This window comes from Delphinus delphis, chromosome 14, assembly GCF_949987515.2.
Source record: "Delphinus delphis chromosome 14, mDelDel1.2, whole genome shotgun sequence".
NCBI classification, from domain to species: domain Eukaryota; kingdom Metazoa; phylum Chordata; class Mammalia; order Artiodactyla; family Delphinidae; genus Delphinus; species Delphinus delphis.
In genome coordinates, this window is record NC_082696.1 from 18,591,512 (window position 1) to 18,613,691 (window position 22,180).

General features: G+C 35.7%; 1 protein-coding gene across 1 annotated transcript in view; it reads right to left on the reverse strand.

Moving 5' to 3' along the window:
- Positions 1 to 22,180, reverse strand: part of ADGB (androglobin) — a 138,974-nt gene that overhangs the window by 106,081 nt on the left and 10,713 nt on the right. The window contains exons 5-6 of the mRNA XM_060029831.1: positions 11,275 to 11,414; positions 8,323 to 8,409 (exon numbers count right to left, since the gene is read on the reverse strand). Coding sequence (XP_059885814.1) covers positions 8,323 to 8,409; positions 11,275 to 11,414 — 227 coding nt within the window. The remainder of the gene's footprint in view (positions 1 to 8,322; positions 8,410 to 11,274; positions 11,415 to 22,180) is intronic.

The window sequence follows — 22,180 nt, forward strand, 5'->3', positions numbered from 1 at the left end:
ATTCTCTTCAATAAATGGTGCTGAGAAAACTGGACAGTCACATGCAAAAGAATAAAACTTGACCGTTATGTTATACTATACACAAAAATTAACTCCAAATGGATTAAAGGCTTACAAGTGAGACCTCAAACCATAAAACTCCTAGAAGAAAGCATAGATGTTAAGCTCCTTGACATCAGTCTTGGTGATAATTTTTTGGACTTGACACCAAAAGCAAAGACAACAAAAGTAAAAATAAACAGGTGGACTATATCAAACTAAAAAGCTTCTGCAAAAAAACAAAACAAAACAAACCTACAACAAAATGAAGAGACATCCTACTGAATGGAAGAAAATATTTGCAAATTATATATCTAATAAAGGGTTAATATCAAAATATAAAAAGAACTAATTTAACCCAATAAAATGACTATCCAATTAATAAATGGGCAGAGGATCTGAATAGACATATTTCCAAAGAACATATACAGATGGCCAACAGGTACAATGAAACGTGCTAAACATCACTAATCATCAGGTAAATGTAAATCAAAACCACAATGAGTTATCACCTCACACCTGTTGTAATGGCTATCATCAGAAAGACAAGAAATGACAAGTGTTGGCAAGGATGTGGAGAAAAGGGCACTTTCATTCACTGTTGGTGGGAATGTAAATTGGTGCAGCCAGTATGAAGTTTCTTCAAAAAATTAAAAATAAAACTATTGTATAATCCCACAATTCCACTTCTAGGTATTTATCCATAGGAAATGAAAACACTAACTCAAAAAAACAGATGCACTCCCATGTTCACTGCAGTATTATTTACAATAGCTAAGACATAGAATCAACATATGTATCTACGGATGGATGAATGAATAAAGAAAGTGTGGTATTCATATACACAATGAAATATTGTTCAGACATAAAAAATGAAGGAAATCTTGCCATTTGCAACAATGTGGATGGACTTTGAGGACATTATACTAAGTGAAATAAGTCAGAGAGAGAAAGACAAATATTGTATGATCTCACTTATATACAGAATCTAAAAACAAACAGCAAAACAAACAAAAATGAACTCACTGATATAGAGAACAGATTAGTGGTTGCCAGAGGCAAGGGGTAGGATTTGGGCAAAATGGTGAAGGTGTTCAAAAGGTACAAATTTCCAGTTATACAATAAATGAGTCATGGGGTGGTAATGCACAGCATGGTGACTGTAGTTAACAATACTGTACTGTATATTTGAAAGTTGCTAAGAGAGTAGGTCTTAAAAGTTCTCATCACAAGAAAGAAAATGATAGCCATGTGTGGTGCTGGGTGTTAACTAGATTTGTGTTGACCATTTCTCAATATATACAAATATTGAATTATTATGTTGTACACCTGAAACTAATATATTGTTATATGTCAATTACATCTCAATAAAAATAAATAAACAAGCAAAGAAACAAAGAAGCCAAAATAAACAAAGAGACCAAACATATGGCCCTAGTCTCAAGGCTCACTCAGTCTGGGAGGGGAGAGAGGCATGTCACACACATGACACGGAAAGAATATGTATTTGAGCATCTGTTAAGTGCCAGGCACTTTCCTATATATTATCATTTAGATAAATGATCTCTATGTTACTTCTCTGTGGAATTTAACAATATTTTTATGTTCTCTAAACTCTTTCCTGAGGCTTCTACAACATCATTCTTTTCTAGTTTCTATTATTATAGAAATCACTTGCAGACTCCTTTGAACACTCCCTTTCCTCTGCTCACTGCTGACCAATTAGGGCTGCTTCCCCAGAGTTCTCCTCAATATGCTCTTGATAGCCTATAGCCTTTCCTCAGTGAGTTAATAAGCACAACCATATTTTAGGTTCACCTGTACTTTTATGTAACCCTCAAATCATTAGCTCCAGCTCAAACCTCTCTCCAGAAGAGAAGAGGTTGTGTACAACCACCTAATAGACATCTACCCAAAAACAAACAACTCGGACTTCTCTGGTGGTGCAGTGGTTAAGAATCCGCCTGCCAATGCAGGGGACACGGGTTCAAGCCCTAGTGCAGGAAGACCCACATGCCATGGAGCAACTAAGCCCATGCACCACAACTCCTGAGCCTGCGCTCTAGAGCCTGCAAGCCACAACTACTGAGCCCCCCTGCCACAACTACTGAAGCCCACGTGCCTAGAGCCTGTGCTCCACAACAAGAGAAGCCACTGCAATGAGAGGCCTGCACAGCGCAAGGAAGACCCAATGCAGCCAAAAATAAAATAAATTTATAGAAAAGAAATCAAAAACAAACAAATCAATCAATTAAAATATCCTGCCACCATCTTCTAGTTTTCAATCAAGTTAGAAAACTGAGAATGACCAAGTCTCTCTCCATGAAACTCTCATCAAATAAAAAGTACGTCCCTTAGATCCTACCTCCTCCTACTGCAATTGACAACACTTTCTCCATTCTTTTATTTTTTTAAAATATCTTTATTGGAGTATAATTGCTTTACAATGTTGTGTTAGTTTCTGCTGTATAACAAAGTGAATCAGCTATACATGTGCATATATCCCCATATCCCCTCCCTCTTAAGCCTCCCTCCCACCTTCCCTAACCCACCCCTCTAGGTGGTCACAAAGCACAGGGCTTATCTCCCTGTGCTATGGGGCAGCTTCCCACTGGCTATCTATTTTACATTTGGTAGTGTATATATGTCGATGCTACTCTCACTTCTCCCTAGCTTCCCCTTCCCCCCCACATCCTCAAGTCCGTTCTCTAGATCTGTATCATTAGTCCTGCCCTGCCACTAGGTTCATCAGTACCGGTTTTTTTTTAGATTCCATATATATGTGTTGGCATACAGTATTTGTTATTCTCTCTCTGACTTACTTCACTCTGTATGACAGACTGCAGGTCCATCCACTTTATTACAAATAACTCAATTTCATTCCTTTTTATGGCTGAGTAATATTCCATTGTATATATGTGCTACATCTTTATCCATTCATCTGTTGATGGACATTTAGGTTGCTTCCAATCCTGACTATTGTAAATAGTGCTGCAATGAATATTGTGGTACACGTATCTTTTTGGATTATGGTTTTCTCAGGGTATATGCCCAATAGTGGGATTGCTGGGTCATATGATAGTTCTATTTTTAGTTTTTTAAGGAACCTCCATACTGTTTTCCATAGTGGCTGTATCAATTTACATTCCCGCCAACAGTGCAAGAGGGTTCCCTTTTCTCCACACCCTCTCCAGCATTTATTGTTTGTAGATTTTTTGATGATGGCCATTCTGCCTGGTGTGAGGTGATACCTCATTGTGGTTTTGATTTGCATTTCTCTAATGTTTAGTGATGTTGAGCATCTTTTCATGTGTTTGTTGGCAATCTGTATGTCTACTTTGGAGAAATGTCCATGTAGGTCTTCCACACATTTTTGGATTTGTTTGTTTTTTTGATATTAAGCCGCCATGAACTGCTTGTATGTTTTGGAGAAAAGACCCCGAATAGCCAAAGCAATCTTGAGAAAGAAAAATGCAGCTGGAGGAATCAGGCTCCCTGACATCAGACTATACTATAAAGCTACAGTAATCAAGACAGTGTTGTACTGGCACAACAACAGAAATACAGATCAGTGGAACAGTATAGAAAGCCCAGAGATAAACCCACGCACATATGGTCACCATATCTTTGACAAAGGAGGCAAGAATATACAGTGGAGAAAAGACAGCCTCTTCAATAAGTGGTGCTGGGGAAACTGGACAGCTACATGTAAAAGAATGAAATTATAACCCTTCCTAACACCATATACAAAAATAAACTCAAAATGGATTAAAGACCTAAATATAAGGCCAGACACTGTAAAACTCTTAGAGGAAAACGTAGGCAGAACACTCTATGACATAATTCACAGCAAGATCCTTTTTGACCCACCTCCTAGAGTAATGGAAATAAAAACAAAAATAAGCAAATGGGACCTAATGAAACTTAAAAGATTTGCACAGCAAAGGAAACCATAAACAAGACAAAAAGATAACCCTCAGAATGGGAGAAAATATTTGCAAACAAAGCAACTGACAAAGGATTAATCTCCTTTCTCCATTCCTATCACCACTTTCTCTGTAGAAGCCCTTGGCAAAGACTTCTGCAGTACTGCACAAACCAGTTCCCCTGCTCCAGTCCTGAGCCATCCTCCAAAATCACAAGTCTGATAAGATCATCCTCCTGTCTAAAATCCCTCAGTGACATTCTGTTGTGAAGATTTCTTAACTTTCTCTATTTGGTTCCAGCATACCTCTCCACCCCATACCCATCCATCCTCCAGAACCCAGCACATAATCTAGTCCTGCAGGACAATGTGCCTTTCTGGGACTACACCCTGCTCCCTTGTAGTTTCAGGCTATTCCTTCTTCTCTGAGTTGGCTTTCCTACCTCAATAAGCTGCACTAATTTCAACTAATCCTTTGAGGTCAGTTTAAGCATTACTTTCTAGGGAAATTAAGCTATACATTCCTGTCCTGGATTCCCAAAGAATCTTTTACAAACTTCTAGTTTAGCCTTTTAAAATATTTTTGAAATTACTCTATCAACGAACATTTATTGAGAACATACTGTGTAATGGCCATTCAGTGTCATTTCTCTAAGCACAGAAGTCTCAACATTGAGAAAGACAAAAAGGGTCCCTATTCTCATGCATCTTACCATCCCAGTGGATGGATACAACTGAGAGAGAGAGAGAGAGAGAGAGAGAGAGAGAGAGAGAGAGAAAAGATAACAGGCAGCTATAACTTTCAAGATGAAAACAAAATAATAAACAATGGGATATGGAGTCATTCGGGAAAGAAATAATTTAGATGGGATAGTTGAGAAGGCCTATCTGAGGAGCTGATAGTTAAGCTTGATGATATCTAAATGTTATGACATATCCAACCAAGTAAATATCTGATGGACGATCATTCCAGGCATAAACAAAGAACAGTTCATGTAAAGACCCTAAGGGAAATGAGTTTAGCACATTTGAGAAACAGAATGAAGATGTGGGTGGCCAGCTAGTGGTTGCCAAGACAGTTTTCATTTTTGCATTTAATCCCATAACAGCTCTGCAACATAGGTAGTACAATCCTAATTGAAGTTTAAGAGGTTATAAATTTTATGCAGTCACAAATGATAGACTACCAAATGACAGAATCAGGATTAAAATAGATCTTTCTGAATCCAAAACCCCTGTGTTTTTTCCCACCTACAATGTAAAAAATGTTATGCTGTGAAAAGGAAATATTCATACACCAAAGGATGAGACTATACAACATGTTGGACAGTTAGGCTTAAATATGGGGTGGTGGAGTGCTCTATTCACAAATGAATTACACCAAGATCAGAGAAATTTGTGGAGAAAAGCATCATCTCTTCATTTGAAATTGTCAGACTTCTAATAGCCACTCTGTATTTCTAGTATAATACGGAGAGTTAGAAGGTGGTTTTTTTTTTCCAAATGATAAAACAGTGCTAACTGTAGGAAAACATAAGAGGCAGGTCAACAGTTGCAAATAGAGCAATGTCTCCCTTTGGTACTTCTATGGGAGAGGGAAGGGAAAGGCTGTCTGTTGAAGATGCCACAAAACACTTTTCACCCTAATTGATTTTCATATGGAAAAAGTCAGTAGTGAACACAAGTATGAAACTTGAGTACTCTAATTCTCCTGGACCTCTGTAAAACCATGACCATGACAGGCGAAGCCCCTCAGGGGCTGTCTCTGCACAATCGAATCCTTTGTAGGAAGAGAGACATCCCACTTCTGAACATGCCATGGCTTTGATCATGTCGTTCTCCTGCTTTCCCTGTCCCTTTCCTTCCGTCCCCTCAAATCAAACCCAGTCAATGGTAAAGGCTCAGATCAAGTCAGAACTTTCTCCATGATGCCATACATGACCTCCACCTGCATCCTTGGCAGATGGTGATTTCAAATTAAACATTTCTTGACAATCACTATTATACTGTTCCATGACATTCTTTTCATTTAAAATTATACACTTATATACACATGAGTTAACACTGTGATTTTATAGTGTAATTGTATTTTTAAATTACATGCATAGTGTAGCAGAATGTTCATAACAAAAAATCCTACAAATCATGACATAAATCAAAGAGAGTATATATCTTTTACTTTCTGGGTACATTTAGAAGTAAAATGATAAACTTGAACATCTGAGTCAGTCTCATTTTTTTAGACTTTTCTCTGTTTCCAAAGGTTGATAATATATTAACTACCATACATATATCTATATAATATTAAATAATACAGTGATACTCATTAGAGGGAAAGAAACTTGCACTAATTATGTCTCTACCATACATCAGTTACTTTTTCTGACACTCTGACCTACTCAATCCTGAGAACAACCCTATAAGACAGGTCGTTTTTACCTGCATTTTACATATGAAAAAACTAGGGCCCCAAAATGTTATATTACTTGCAAAATTCACACAGCTTGAAATTGGAATTATAAGAATGTAAGTTTAGCTATATAGTTCTGACACCAAAGCTCAAGCTTTTTCCCCTTATATCATTTTCATAGACATTTTATAAGCAACCATAAATTGATGCAAATTGAGCATCTAAAATCCTTCAAAATTTTCATTTAATTTAATTATTAAACTGGTCTTGGGACTTCTCTGGTGGTCCAGTGGTTAAGACTTCACCTTCCAATGCAGGGGGTGCGGGATTGGGGAGCTAAGATCCCACATGCCTCATGGCCAGAAAACCAAAACAGAAGCAATATTGTAACAAATTCACTAAAGACTTTAAAAAATGGTCTATATCAAAAAAAAAAAAAGTCTTTAAAACAAAAGAAATAAACTGGTCTTATAATCATGAAAGTATATGAATAGTGTTTTCAGTTTTCATGTATGATTTCACTGTATGATTCTAGCAAGAGACAATTCCCAATTTTTAATTTACTACTTTTCTAGTCACAAATCATTTTGATCTCCTGTTTCTTTACCACCCTCTGATAGACTTCTGATGTTTTCATGTCTCTGGTATATTTATTGCAGGGAAAATTAAGGCAAAATTTTAAGCATTCCATCAACACTGAAGATAAAAATTTAGAAAAGTCCATACTTATAAACCCCATTCTCTCTTTATTTCTCTCCACTAACATTGACCATATCATGTCAATAAATATCCTCTTCTCTTAGATATCAGAAAAGGATTTTCCATGAGACGATCTAAAAGGGTGCTATCTGGACCTTTCCCAAAGGTAAAAAGCAAAATCAGCTCTCTTTCAGGAAAGTGGTCCTTAGAGGAGTTTGTCTACCCTCCCATTTTTTTCCCTGCAAATATATTTTCTTTGAACTAAACAATGGCTAGTTTATCCTGCTGAAAGGACACTTTAGGTGGTAGAATCCAAGTCACTAGGACTTGTCTTCAGTCTCCTTTAACCTGGACACTGGGAATGGTAGCTTTCTAACACCAAAGATCAGAGATGATCCAAATTGATAACTGTACTGTGGATTTGATCTTATAAAACTCAGCATCTGGATTGATGGCATGTTCAGATCTATTGATCTAATTTTTTATGTACTTAACCTGATTAATTTCCAGTATCAATGGTAATATGATCAAATTATGTGGCTATAACATTTATTCATGAAACAAAAAATATTTGTGAAATTTTAAGTAAGTATTAAATTAAATCCTCTCTCTTTGAACATAGACAAACAATATCTATATATCTAGAATCATATGAGAGAAAGACTGTGGGCTTTGGACCCAGAAAGATTTACATTCAAATATTACCTCCAGGTACAATGTACACAGCTTTAGGGAATTCAACCACTCTGAGCTTCAGTTTTCTCATTTCTAATGACATATAACACCTAGCTGATAGGGTCATATGGATAATTAAATAAGATAATCTTTTCAGGACTGTGGGTGTTAATTAGAATGATATATTAAAGTGCTTAAGGCCTAATAGGCATTTTAATATTATTCATTCCCTAGTATGGGTAGCTAATTAAAAGTCGCTTGTACTTTTCTGTATTGAATAAGTGTATAAGTAGAAAGGGACACCTGTAAATATTTTATCATAATAAATAATTAACATTGTTTTAATATTTGTAATTCAGATATTTAAGGATTAAATTTACTATATATAAGGAAACAGAATTTATCCTGGTATTCTCAAGGAATTTTTTATAATACTATACCATGTTATTCTCCAAACATTTTGTAAAATGTGACAATTTTTAAAATTTTCTTAAAGACTAAGAATATTTTAGTTAAAGAAACCTTACTGGGGAAGAGAGAAAAATATATATGAGTACTTAATGGTCAAACGTACTGGAGAGAAATGACTTCTGGTAACCATCCTGTGAGTGCGTGAATCACTGTGAACTCTCCCAGTTCTCTCCTCTCCGCTACATGGATGCTAAAAAAGCAAATACACAATAGTATGGTCAATAACATTTGAAAACAGAGAGAGGTCTATAAAAAACAGGAATCTCTAATAAGCAGTGATATAATAATAAATGTAGGGGTCCTACTGGTTATACATTAGAGCACAAGAATATACTTTTCCAACAGTCAGATGACTTGTTTTGATAAGGCACTTAAATAGATCCAAAGATAAAATTTCATATCTATTACAAAACATGCTTACAAACTTTATTTTATAAATGTATTTCTTTTATTTTATTTATGTCTGCGTTGGGTCTTCGTTGCTGCGAGCGGGCTTTCTCTAGTTGAGGCGAGTGGGGGCTACTCTTCGTTGCGGTGCTCGGGCTTCTCAATGCGGTGGCTTCTTTTGTTGCGGAGCTCGGGCTCTAGGTGCGCGGGCTTCAGTAGTTGTGGCTCGCTGGTTCTGGAGTGCAGGCTCAGTAGCTGTGGCACGGGCTTAATTGCTCTGCGGCATGTGGGATCTTCCCGGACCAGGGCTCGAACCCATGTTCCCTGCATTGGCAGGCGGATTCTTAACCTTTGCGCCTCCAGGGAAGCCCACAAGCTTTATTTTAAAATGTCATATATATAAAGCATAACGTCATAAACATATCCATACATATTATATATCGGGAAATATATATAGATGATATATAATCTATTCTATATATTCAATATATTATCATGGTCTTTTAAAAATAGGGCAGTGTCCTTCATCTTTCTAGTTTCGGTAATTATTCTAAGATTCCTATGAGGCTGTGTATTAAGTCAGTCTCACACATGGCAGGACAAGATGGGCATCAGACATCTTTAATAAAATCCTTAGATAATTTCAGAGAACCAGAAACATCCATTCTATCCTGTACAAAAGAGTGGATCTGCCACCATAGCATAAAGTCAAATGAGGCCGTGATTGATCAAATATTGCTCTTCTCATTTTAATCCTTTTGTTAAAAATTTTTTTTCTGAAGTGATTAGTCTATTTTCATTAACACACACAAATGCCATATCTATGTTTTGCTCAGGAATCAGAGCTTCAGTCCACCTTATGCCAACGGTGATGACTGATGGTATTGACCGGCATACATGTCTTTTTCTTCAGAAAGAAATCTTACTATCTTAGTCACATGCTCCATCATTTAAAAATTTACACTGGCTTCTAGTTTACAGATTATAAATTGTGATATGTCTATATATCTCAAAGATAACTAATATCTAGTGGGATAATTCACAGTCTAAACTCCTCTTTGAATAATCATATTAATATTCAGGATGTGACGGTGCAAACCCCATAAAAGTAACTCTTTTTCCTTTGCATATTTCCTAGTGGTATTTAAATAACTACTAAATATTAATTTTTTAATGTAGAAAGCTAAAACTCCCATAAAATATTTACTATCTACTATAAAATCTGAGAAAAACTTTTGGACGAATATAAATTGGACCATGTAGTGATTTCCACTGGTAAGCCTAAGAAATGTCTTACATTAAGTCTGGTCCTTTATTTTCAAGTTGGATTTGTTTATTTTTCAAAAATAACAATAATTCTATTACTCAAGTTGCTACAAAATTCTACTGAACTGTAGCTTTAAGAAAGATAAAATGCTACTCCAATTATCCAGGTCACACATTTACTGCTTCACTGGCCTTGCGGCTCTAATTCTCAGAACTTCAAGTTAGGTCTGAGAATTAGGAACATTATTTTCTTTCAAAAATAAACAAACATAGTTGTCACTATTTTGAACACTTGGTAGTATTCAGCTACCTAAAATGATCTGAGCTGAGCTTTTAAAAATGATTGCAATTAAGTGTTGCAAGCTGGGTAAAACAAATTTCCAATAGAAAATTGAGGGTTGGTAAGAGAAAAGAGAGATGAAAAGGATGGCAGTAGGAGGGGTTGTTTTCGTTGTGTGGCTTTGGGAGAGAAAAAGGAAGCTGAGCTAAATGAAAATCCACAAAAAATCAGACCAGGCTACTGACTGACAGTGCTATGTGTAATAATAGAAGGGGAGGGGGCTGAGCTTTGAGCAAATGGCTGGAGTGGCCTCTTAAAGGAGCAGCGGTGACACACTGCAGGAGGGGGAAGGGTGTCAAATTCAAGCTGGTGCACTGTGTGTGAGAATTCTCCCACTGAGCAGAGACACACAGCTGCCATGCATTTGCAAGTCAGGCATCAAAGATTTTTTGCATCATTCAGGCCAGAACGGAAGGACCACAGGTCTCTACAAGTGGAAGCTAAGAGAATAAACATAGCAGACATGTCCCATACATGTTTGCAGTTTACAAGTCATGCAGGTATATAAGACACAAGCAGATTTCACAAGAATATTGAAGGAAACATGAGTAGTTTTCATCCTGAATGTATAAAAAGGAACAATGTTACCAAAAGTATGAGGAGCACACTGACATCCTTCAGAAGAGTTCAGGGCTTCAAGATTAGTAAATGATTGCTGCATGTACAGAGCCTAAAACTTTAACTGGATTCCAGTGTACATTATTCAGTATTTACATGAACCAATAGTTTCCCCTACAAAACAACTTCTTTCTCTCTTTAAGCTGAAGATTAATTTTCCATGACTGACTTTCCGTTCATTATAAGGAAACACTGGATGTAGAATAAGTTTTTAGTATTTTTCTTGGAGGAATTTTGTCTTATTGTGGGCTAATGCAATATTTCAAATCAGTGGCTTCGGCATATTTATTTCTATATTAGGAAGTTTACATTGTTTGGAGAAAAGGCTTCTTAAAATTGAGTTTTTGAAAAATAAAGCTATGCAATACAGAAGTATAGTTGTCATTGCTGTTGTTTGCCTGTTCGTTTTTATACAAGTGAGCGATAATTTTTTATTCTACTTACTCCACATTTGCCAGCTTAATGATAGCTTTAGACAAAAGCATTGGCCAAAGTTCAAATTCATAGGTTGTAGCTGGAAGCAATAGATTGTTTTCTTCATCAAAAGGCAGAAAGTCATCAATAGTTATCTTTCTCCAGCAACCCTAAAGATGAGAAGAAAGGAATATATTATCAGTGATTAACACTATTTTTTCTCATACATTATTGTACACTGCTGACATTATTATTTACTGTTTTATAATTTTATTTTAGCATTTTACATCTAATGACTGACATACTGGTATTCAATACTACTCTGAGCGTTTTACCTTATTATTTTGTTTAATGTAATTATAGCATGCCTATATCTATATCAATAGTATGATTATTTATGAGGTCTTTTAGCACATTCTAGGGTGCCCCATCCTACATAATGCAGTAAATTGAAGCGTTTCAAATAGCAAAACCAAAATACCACACAATCATGGAAAGTTCGGACATGATTAAATAACTTAATACAGTCATAATGCAAATTCTGCAAATGTAACTTTAGTAATTATTTTTTATCCTTATATCCTCAATGATCTTATACTTCCAATTACCATATTACTCCTACTCCTGTTTAAAGATCTATTTTTTAACATAAAGCTAATTAATAATTTATTTAATAAAATCATTATATACTTACCTGTATACATATTATTTCATTATTAAAAGCTTGAGGTAAATGATAAAATTAATGATTGTGAACTCAAATATTTTTTTAAACTTTGGTTTTACATGTGAAATTTTAGTTTGAATTCATTTCTTCCCCCAAGAAATATTTCAGCAGTGACGCAAGCATTGTGAACCCAAAGATCTGTAACACATGGCTTATATCTATACCATTGAATTGCTTACAGACTAGTGAGGGAAGGCATATAGGCAAATATAAAATGTAATATGTTTAAAATGCTCTAGGACCAGAAAGGAAAGTGTGACTAGTTTTGCTTGGGGGATGTCCTCACAAGAAGGTGACATTTGAACTCAAGATTCAAGGAACAGTATAATTTTCCCAGGTAGATAGGAACAATAGGGTGAAAAATGCTTTCTTTTTATGACACCTGTAACTGAACTCATACTGCCTTATTTAGTGGTTATATGACTTTTTCTTTATTTCCTTATGGATGATGTAGGGCAAGACAGGTTTAAAGTCACAGGTGTTTAGCTACTCTCTCTTCTAATTTTAAGTGAAACGACCCAAAAGAATACACAGTGAAATAAGCCAGATACAAAAAGACAAATATTGTATGATTCCTCTTACATGAAGTACCAGGAAATATCTAATTTATAGAGACAGAAAGTATAACAGAGGCCACCAGAGCCTGGAGGAGAGGGGAATGAGAAAATATTGTTTAATGGATGCAGAATTTCTATTTGGGATGATGAAAATGTGGAAATAAATAGTGGTGATGATTGCACAGCATTGTAAAAATACGTACTGTCTCTAAATTGTACATTTATAATGCTTAAAATGTTATGTATAATTTACCACAGTAAAAAATAGCAGTAGTAGCTCCCTTCTTACACTTTGATTTTCAGAAAAAAAATTTCAAAGGGGCTATCTGGATTCCTACAAAGGAAAAGTTTTAAGTAGCCATAAGAACTTTGTTATACCACTTTAACAAGTATCATCTGCTTCCAGCTGATCAGTGATTACATATTTCAATACAGAATGCTTTGATTGCTAAACACTGTTGAACTGTATACTTTACATGGGTGAATTGTATGGTACGTGGATTGTATCTCAATAAAGCTGTTACATAAAAATACACAAGGATGAATGTTCAACATTACATATCTAAAACATAATTTGACTAAGGTTATAATAATTTTCACTGATATTAATACATTGGTTAGTTGTCTCCTTTAAATTTATGAGTAAATGAAATGTTATGTATATATAAACACAAATAATTTTTGAAACCTCATCATAGGGCATTGAATTATTATTGCATTTGGTATTTTTTTGTCACTGCATGTAAATGATGTATATTGGACATTTTTACTGAGTTTACTGTGTTAGTGCCACATAATTTTAAAAGACCATCACAATGTTTAATTATAGAATGCTTGTAAAGAAAGATACCTTTTTGTTAAGATAAACATAGATTAATAAAAGATACTTTAGAATACAGTCATGTTCAAATTTTATTATTTTCCGTACTTCAATTCCAGGTCACAATAACTAAATGGCTACATATATTTATACCCTCTTCCTCCTATGACCACCCTGAAAGGAAAATAAAAAAATTGTTTTATAAATAATATAAATCACAATTTCAAATCACAATTACAAAAGATCAAGAAAAGAGCAATCAGTGGACAGAGATTTCAGCAAAAACCTGAATGGTCATGATTATATGAATGCTATGGAATTCTGACTTCGCTTCCCTACTTCTACTGCAGTAATAGGTGGTACCTTCCCACTCAGGGTAGAGCTCTGACTTCTGCACTTGCTCTGAAGTAAACAAAGCAGTTTCTCTCCCCAGAAGAGTCAGTGGGAAGAACTGACTTCCATCCTCCTCCTGCAGTAAAGAGGAGGTGCCTGGCCTGGTAGAACCTATTGGAGGAACTCTTATTTCCACACCCTACCCAGGCAGTAATGAAGCACACTTCCCCCTCCTCAGGTGGTGATAAGGAGATTGTGGGATGGAGTCCTATCCTCTGGGTAACAGAATAGCACTATACAGGTGTTACAAACTAAATTGAGATTTGAAACAAAGCCCACAAAAGTGATCCAGGGTGTGCATTCCAAAACTAAACAGGCTGACTACTTGCTAAAATAGAAATTTTAATTAGAAACCACAGTCATAAGACATAACACAAATAATGTCCAGGAAACTGTCCAAAATTTCTCATCATACCAAAACCCAGGAACATCTCAACTTCAATGAGAAAATACAATCTACAGACCACAAAATCAAGATAACAGAGAGGTTGTAATTTTTAGGTAGGAACTGTAAATATGCTATTATAAAAATGCTCCAACAAGTAATTATGGACACTCTTGAAACAAATGAAAAATAGAAAATCTCGGCAAAGAAATAGAAAATATGAAAGAGGAAAAAATAGTAATTTTGAATTTAAAATTAAACAATAAACAAACAAACCCCTTAATAGCAGAATGCAAATGACAGAAATTAGTGAACTGCAAGTTATATCAATAGAAATTATGAGCAATAAGGGAGATATAGATTGAAAAAATAATATGAGCCTCAGGGGCCTGTAAGACAATGCAAATATATATATATTCATGTCATTGGAGTCCAAAAAAAAAAGAGGGACAAAGAATGTAAGGCTGAAGTAGGTTTGAAGGAATAATGGCTGAAAACTTCCCAAATTTATCATAAAACATAATCTTACAGATTTATGGAGCTCAGAATACCCAAAACAGGATAATTCCAAAGAAATCTACACCCAGAAATCTACACATGTTAAATTCAAAATCCTAAAAAACAAGACAAAGAAAAAAGCCTAAAAGCAGCCAATGAGAAAAGACACATTACCTATAGGAGAACAGCAGATTGCTCCCCAGAAACCACAGAGGCCAGAAGAAAGTAGCACATGATGCGGAAAGAAATAAACTGTCAACCCTGAATTCTGTACTGAGTGAAAATATTCTTTAGGAATAAAAGTGAAACAAAAATATTTTTAGGTAAAGGAAAGATAAAATAATTTGTCACCAGGAGACTGGCTCAAAAAGAGAGGCAAAAGGAAATTCTTCAAAGGCAAAAAAAGAAAAAAAAATGGAACATTAGGAATAAAGAAAGAGCAAAGGAAAGAGTAAGCACATTGTTAAATGATAGAGTATTAGCTTCCTCTTGAGCTTTTAAAATTATTTTTGACATTTAAAATCAAAATTTTTCATGAGGCTCTCAATATGTGTTCAAGAAACATTTAAGACAATGATACTAAAGAGGGAGGGGTGTAAAGGGGCCTAAAAGGTAGCAGTTATATTCCAATTTAAGAGGTAAAATGTTGATATTAGTGGACTGTGATAAGCTATGCATGTATATTTTAATCCCTAGAGCCACCACTACAAAAAAATTTATACAAAGAGATATACTCAAAAACACTAGGGATACTAATTCTAAAAGATATAATACATGCACTCCAATGTTCATAGCAGCATTATTTACAATAGCCAAGACAGGGAAGCAACCTAAATGTCCATCAACAGATGAATGGATAAAGAAAATGTGGTACATATATACATGGAATATTAATCAGCCATAAAAAATGAAATAATGCCATTTGCAGCAACATGGATAGACCTAGAGATTATCATACTACATGAAGTAAGTCAGACAGAGAAAGACCAATACTATATGAGATCACTTATATGTGGAATCTAAAAAATAATACAAATGAATCTATTTACAAAACAGAAACATACAGACACAGAAAACAAATTTATGGTTATCAAAGAGGAACAGGGGGAGGGATAAATTAGGAGGATGAGATTAACAGATACACACTACTATATATAAAATAGATAAAAAACAATGATTTACTGTGTAGCACAGGGAACTATATTCAACATCTTCCATACCTATAATGGAAAAGAATCTGAAAAAAATATATATATACATATATAACTGAATCACTTTGCTATACACCTGAAACTAATACAATATTGTAAATAACTATAGTTAAAAAAAAAAAAAACACCAGAGATAAACAAAATGGAATCCTACAGAATGTTCAGGAAATGAATAAGAGGACAGAAAAAGGAAATGTATAAAATGTAACAGAAGTAACAGAGTAGACAAAATTGCGGACAAGACCCAATTGTATCAAATATAAATTACACACAAAATACACAAGTAACTTGGATATACTTATCAAAATTAAGAATTTGCATATATATTGACAGAAAAATTACACATGTAGAAAGCTGAGAAAAGTCACACAAATGGGAAAAAACATATACACGAAGACGCTATTTTAGAGCATTGTTTGTATTGGTAAAACACTGGTCATAACTTAAATGTCTGTCAATATGAAATTAGCAAAATACGTATTGAGTCATCTCTTGGTATCTGTGGGGGACTGGTTCCAGAATCAGCCACATATACCAAAATCTGGGGATACTCAGGTCCCATAGTTGACCCTCCTTATCTGAGGATTGAACCAAGGGCAGATCATAACCATAGTGCTGTATTTATTGAAAAAAATACACTTATAAGTCGACCTGAGCAGTTCAAACCTATGTTATTCAAAGGTCAACTATAGTTATTGTCATCTTTAAACAATGGAGTGCAAGGTAGATCAATCAATATTAGCATAAAAATGTCCGTGGTTAGGAAAAAAAATACAGAATGATGAGTACTATATGATCTTACTGTCGGTATAGATTATATATAGTAGGTTTAAATATATTTGTAAAAAAAAGTTTAGGAGGATATACAGAAATCATTTACTATGATTGGGTAGGTAGAGTCATAGGGAACTTCCACTGGCTAATTTAAACATTTTAATAATGTTTGTTTTTTTTAATAAAAGCATATATAATGTTAATAATAATGAACTGAGAACAAAAATATTTCCATTTTGGAAAAATGTAATTGAAGGATGGAAAAATAATTTGTCATGGCAGGTCACTGGGTGGGAGAGAGTTTGTTTCAAATGCTGACTGCAGGCTCTGCCCAGAGACCGTGGGGTGGGGGGTATATGGGAAACATGATAGGTGATGTTGATGCTGGTGTGTTCTGCACCCCACAGTTTGAGAACTCTGAATTCTACGATAATATAGTGCTTAAAGGGTTAAGCACTTAATAAGTTAATTAACAAAGGTTAATCAGAAATAAAAGATAATATGTTTTTTATATGGATAGACAGAGGGCAACAGGGGAAAAGTATTGGTCTCAACGTGTGAGTTTCTCTGTTTATTCAGAGATACATGAAAGCACTCAGAGAAAGGCTGCCAAGAGCAGTACGTATCTGAGGTGGAGAGCAATAACTTAACTGCTTCTTTCAAGGAGCCCAAGGAATGCTGACACTGAAAAGCACCTGAGGAGACCACATGTGGCCCAGTAGCAGTGTTATCACTGCCAGGTGAAGGAAGAGAGAAAACTTCTCTGTTTTATAATACTGTTTTTTATGCTACCCAATAAATTTTTGATTGATGTCCAAGAAACTTGAGGCTATTTACTTACAATCCAAACTGGAAAAAATGGAAAAACTTTTACAGAAGAAACAGTATGCTGGTGTAAAAATCTGAACTTTAAATGTCATGCCTAGAGGCTCTCATTGGTTGGTTTACTTTGAAGAAATGACTAAGGTGATTGCTTCAAGAGACAACAGGAAAGGAGGAGAATATATGTAATAAGGCAGAGAAGGAAAAAATCAATGTCCAATAAGAAACAAATGAGACGGTATCAATAAATGGAAGAAAACAAACAGTGAGGTGTATGCCTTAAGGTGTACAAGATGGGACAGTGGAAGGAAAATAGATGTAGGGTACAGGATGTACCTCCAGTACATTATCCTGAATCAAGCAGTAGAGGGTAACAAAGAATATTCTTATGAACACCTTTCTTAAATATTTGCAGTGAAAACCAAAGGATATACATGTAAATAGTGAATTAGAATTGGAAGAGGAAAAAAATCAAAAATTAAATTGTGTGTCTGGAAAGGGACAAGAAAAGAAAGTAGCAATATACTTTATCTTGTCGGAAATAATTTACTCTAATACTTTATTACACCTCATCTGCAAAGAGGTGTTGACTCAGCCCCACCATCTGGGAATTAGGGAGAGAGAGGTAGAAATGTCTGCTCCTAGCCCAGAGAGAACAGATTTCTACCAGCCAGAAAACCAGGTAGCCATATCTATCACATGAACACAGCCTCTGAAACAGCAAAGTTCTTGTTTTGGTCCCTTTAACAATTGCATCTGTCTATCTATTTATTATCATTGCTATCAGTGCTCTTCTATAGCCTTCTAGGACTACAGTCCCAATTTTGAAGAATGGATCAAAGGAGAGGAGGAGCAGCAGGACAGTGTTGTAATTTGGCTTGTGTGTATTTACTTTACAAAAAGAACTGCAGATTGGACCAACTGTGATAACAAGAAATATATATTTGGACAAAAGACCTGGAAAAAGAAAACATCTATAAGGTAATAGCTTCTTATATATATTTCCATATACTAATGAATACACTAAGCGGATGGGATGCTGGATGCTTCATACTCAGTGCTATAGAGAAAAATGAAGCAGAGACAGGGGAGAGAGTGTCACAGTTTCAGATAGGGTGGAGAGTAAAGGCTCAGAATGAGTGTCTGAAACACTAAACCCAGGAGATACTCGGGCATTCTAAAACAGAAAGGTTGTTATCTATGTATTCCATATGTAACCAAAGTATCATTCACATAAGAATCATACATAAAGGAAAATAGACCTCAATATTAAGTTACCCCAAATAAATCACATGTATATTCTAAGTGAATAAAACTTTGGAATGCATACTCCATCTGAATGAAAGATGAATCAAAATAAAATACGCAAGAGAGGGGAAACTGTATTAAAAAAAACAAACAAACAATGATGAGGACTAACCCTTTTATATAGAGAATAAGGGATAAATAATTATAAATATGTGTTCAAAGATAAATACTAGAAAAAATGTTTACTCAAAAAACATAACTTTTATATATAGAATAAGGGATAAATAATTATAAATATGTATTCAAAGATAAATACTAGAAAAAATGTTTACTCAAAAAACATACCTTTTATATATAGAATAAGGGATAATTATAAATATGTGTTCAAAGATAAATACTAGAAAAAATGTTTACTCACAAAACATACCTTTTATATATAGAATAAGGGATAAATAATTATGTGTTCAAAGATAAATATTAGAAAAAATGTTTACTCAAAAAACATATATACCAAGAAAACATTGAAATAAGAGTATTAGGTGGATTTTATTCTAAAAAACCAAAACAAACTATAAATTCATAATAATTAAAGCAATATGGTATCTGAATAGGATAAGGAAGATAGTGAAAGAAAATAGAATCCAAAACCAAACACAGTCAAATTGGAAATTAGTTTATGATAAAAATGGTTTTTAAAATCAGTGGGTAAAAGGTAGAAGATTCAGTATGTAATGCTGGGGCAACTGGCTGAGGTTTTGGAATAAAAAATAAACCAGTTCTTCATTTCTCACAGTAGATAAAACAAAAGATCCAGACATTAAAATAAAACTAAGGGGAAATATTTTTTGTTTTCTTGAAACAGTATCTTACTTTAAATGATAAAAATTCCTAGACTCTGTAAAGAAAAACAATGACATAATTGACTACATAAAAATTACAAGTCTCAGTTGGGTGGAAGACACATAGCTAAAAGACCAATTTAAAAAATGCTTCCTTTATATTCACATATATTATTACCTACAACATATAAAAGAACACTTACAATCCCATAACAAAACTTTAAATAACCTGTTTTATAAGTAGGCAAGATATAGGCAATTTAAGAAGTATATAAAGGATGTACACGTTTGATGGGATACCAGAAGAACTAAGCAAGTTTGGGCAAAGGAACCACAGCAAAGTCCTATTTCAGGAGAATCAGGCAGAGCGTTGCCTATGATCACTGTGCATCCCCTCTATTTTTGCATCTTGACTTAAGAACCACTGTTGGGCAAGAGAGCGTCTGGGAAGCCGATCATGTGCTTTTCCCCTGGCTCTACCAAGGGGCAGGAGGAAGAACAAACCATCTCTTTGGCTTCCACAACTGGAGGCAGCAGTGGGGAGAGAGAGAAGGAAGGAAAGAACACAGGAAAAGAGGGAAGGAAACTAATAGTGCTGAGAGTCTACTATTTGTCAGGACCTTTGCTACGTTCTTTTACGTAATTACCACATTTTATTGTCACCTGTATTTGTACCATGATATATTACATGCCTGTTCTCTTGAGAGAGGAGGTCCCTTTGCCTTTGCGTGCAAGGAACCCTGAGAGGCCCATGTGGCCCTACGAGTGGCTCTAGAAATTCAGAGGGCCAGCAAAGCTTTCTGTCAAGTCTCAGTGAGCATGAATACGACCATGCACTTCAGTGATGAGTGCCAGCAAGTGGCCTGCAAAATAATTCATACGGAATCAGTTGAATCACTCAGTGCTCAGCAGTCTAGCAGCATCCCTCACAGGCCATTCCTCAGGTGAGACCAAAGAGGAACCAGAAGAAGCCACTGGACATGAGGTTCAGTCTTTCTGACTCCCAGACCTCTTCGCTCAAGGACTACACTATCACAGGTTAAATGACGGCAGCAGACTGACATTTCCAAATTAGACTAAATACATTAAAAAAAAAATCTGAATCTAGGTAGGTTTGGGTTTCCGAGGAAGCAGTACAGTTAAAGAGAAATAAATCACATATTCTTTGTAAAATGGAATAGAGTGTTAATAAACGTCGACCCCCATCCAGGAGGAAATTGGAAAAGAAGGAAGGATGTCAGGAAGCAGAGAGAGAGGAGGGTGATGGGGGAGAAACTAACAGGGTTGGTTTAATGTTCTGCTTATGCTGTTTTAAAAGTCTTAATAATTTTGAACTTCGTCCCACCTCAAGTTTAGGCAAATGTGCAGAAGTGGAGCCAAACACCCAGGCATCCGACCTCGTCACTCCTCCCGCGTTTACTTTCCTTCTGCAACCTGACACTGTCCTCTGTGTACCCACGCTCTTAATGCCATATCCTCCCTGTCACTCCTCCGAACACACTTAATACTCTAAAGTCTACTCGGCCAAACCTGCCTCCTGACTGGTAAACAGAGAAGATAAAGGAAATTTGGAAGTTATGTTCTCTCCTAACAACGTTTTGACTTTCAAGGTCTTTCTGTGACTATCAAAAACAACAAAACTCCTATTTTGGGTATCAGAGGCTAAGATTACCTTCTTTACCTTCCCACTGAGGTGATCCTATTAATTCCTAAGCATTGGCCTTTCAACAGTCCCCATCCCAGGAAGACAGATGGCTCCGGCTCATTAAGGAAAAAGTCATGTTCTTAGAAATACAGAATGGAACGATCCCCTTTCCTCATGCCCTCAAATGTTCAAAGATTCTTTCTCCGTGACCAGGACCAACTTCATGGGTATGTGACCTGTGCAGTCACATGGAGGCCCACACTCAGAAGGACCTCATGCTTTGTTTAAAGTGCTGATATCACTGTCTTGAAATCCTTAACAATTTTTGAACAAAACGCTCTGCAAATCATGTGGCTGGGTCTGCCTGTGACTCTGGGCCTTTAGAAAAGAAGATTCATTCCACCATTAAGAACCCAAAGGTGTTTCATGTAACCTAGCATTGCTAAATGTGGTGCGGGTCTACTTTGCCGTATTAACTAAGAGGTTTTGAATTTTCTATTTGTGCTTCTTACTATCCCATTTGCTTCTTTTCAGGCAGAGGTAAAATACTTCCTGTGTCAGAGTGATTTGCTAACACTAAAACACATCTCAAGTTCAGGACAAAAAACGGATCGGATCAGGCCTGTCAGTAGCATATACCAAGAGAGGACTGGACCACGCTCAAGCTCAAGCTCTCTCTCCTGTCCATGACCCTGATGCCACATCAAAGAGGGGAGAGCCCTGTGCGTCCACCTGCCTACCCAGCCCGCCTACCTGGGACGGGTGAGGCAGCAGAGGGCCACCCCTCCATGGTCCTCGCAGCATCAGTTTAAAAAGCACAGGGGACTAGCATCACAGGGGATACAACTGTGTTGTTTTTAATCTCAAGTTACATATGCAGGACATCCCCCCAGTAGGTACTCAGCGGATAGCCTTCGTGAACTGCCTCATCTTCCACTAGCTTCATTATCGGCATGTAAGAAAACTATATTTCAATATGAGAGACACACAAATTTTTAATGCATGTGAACACAAACT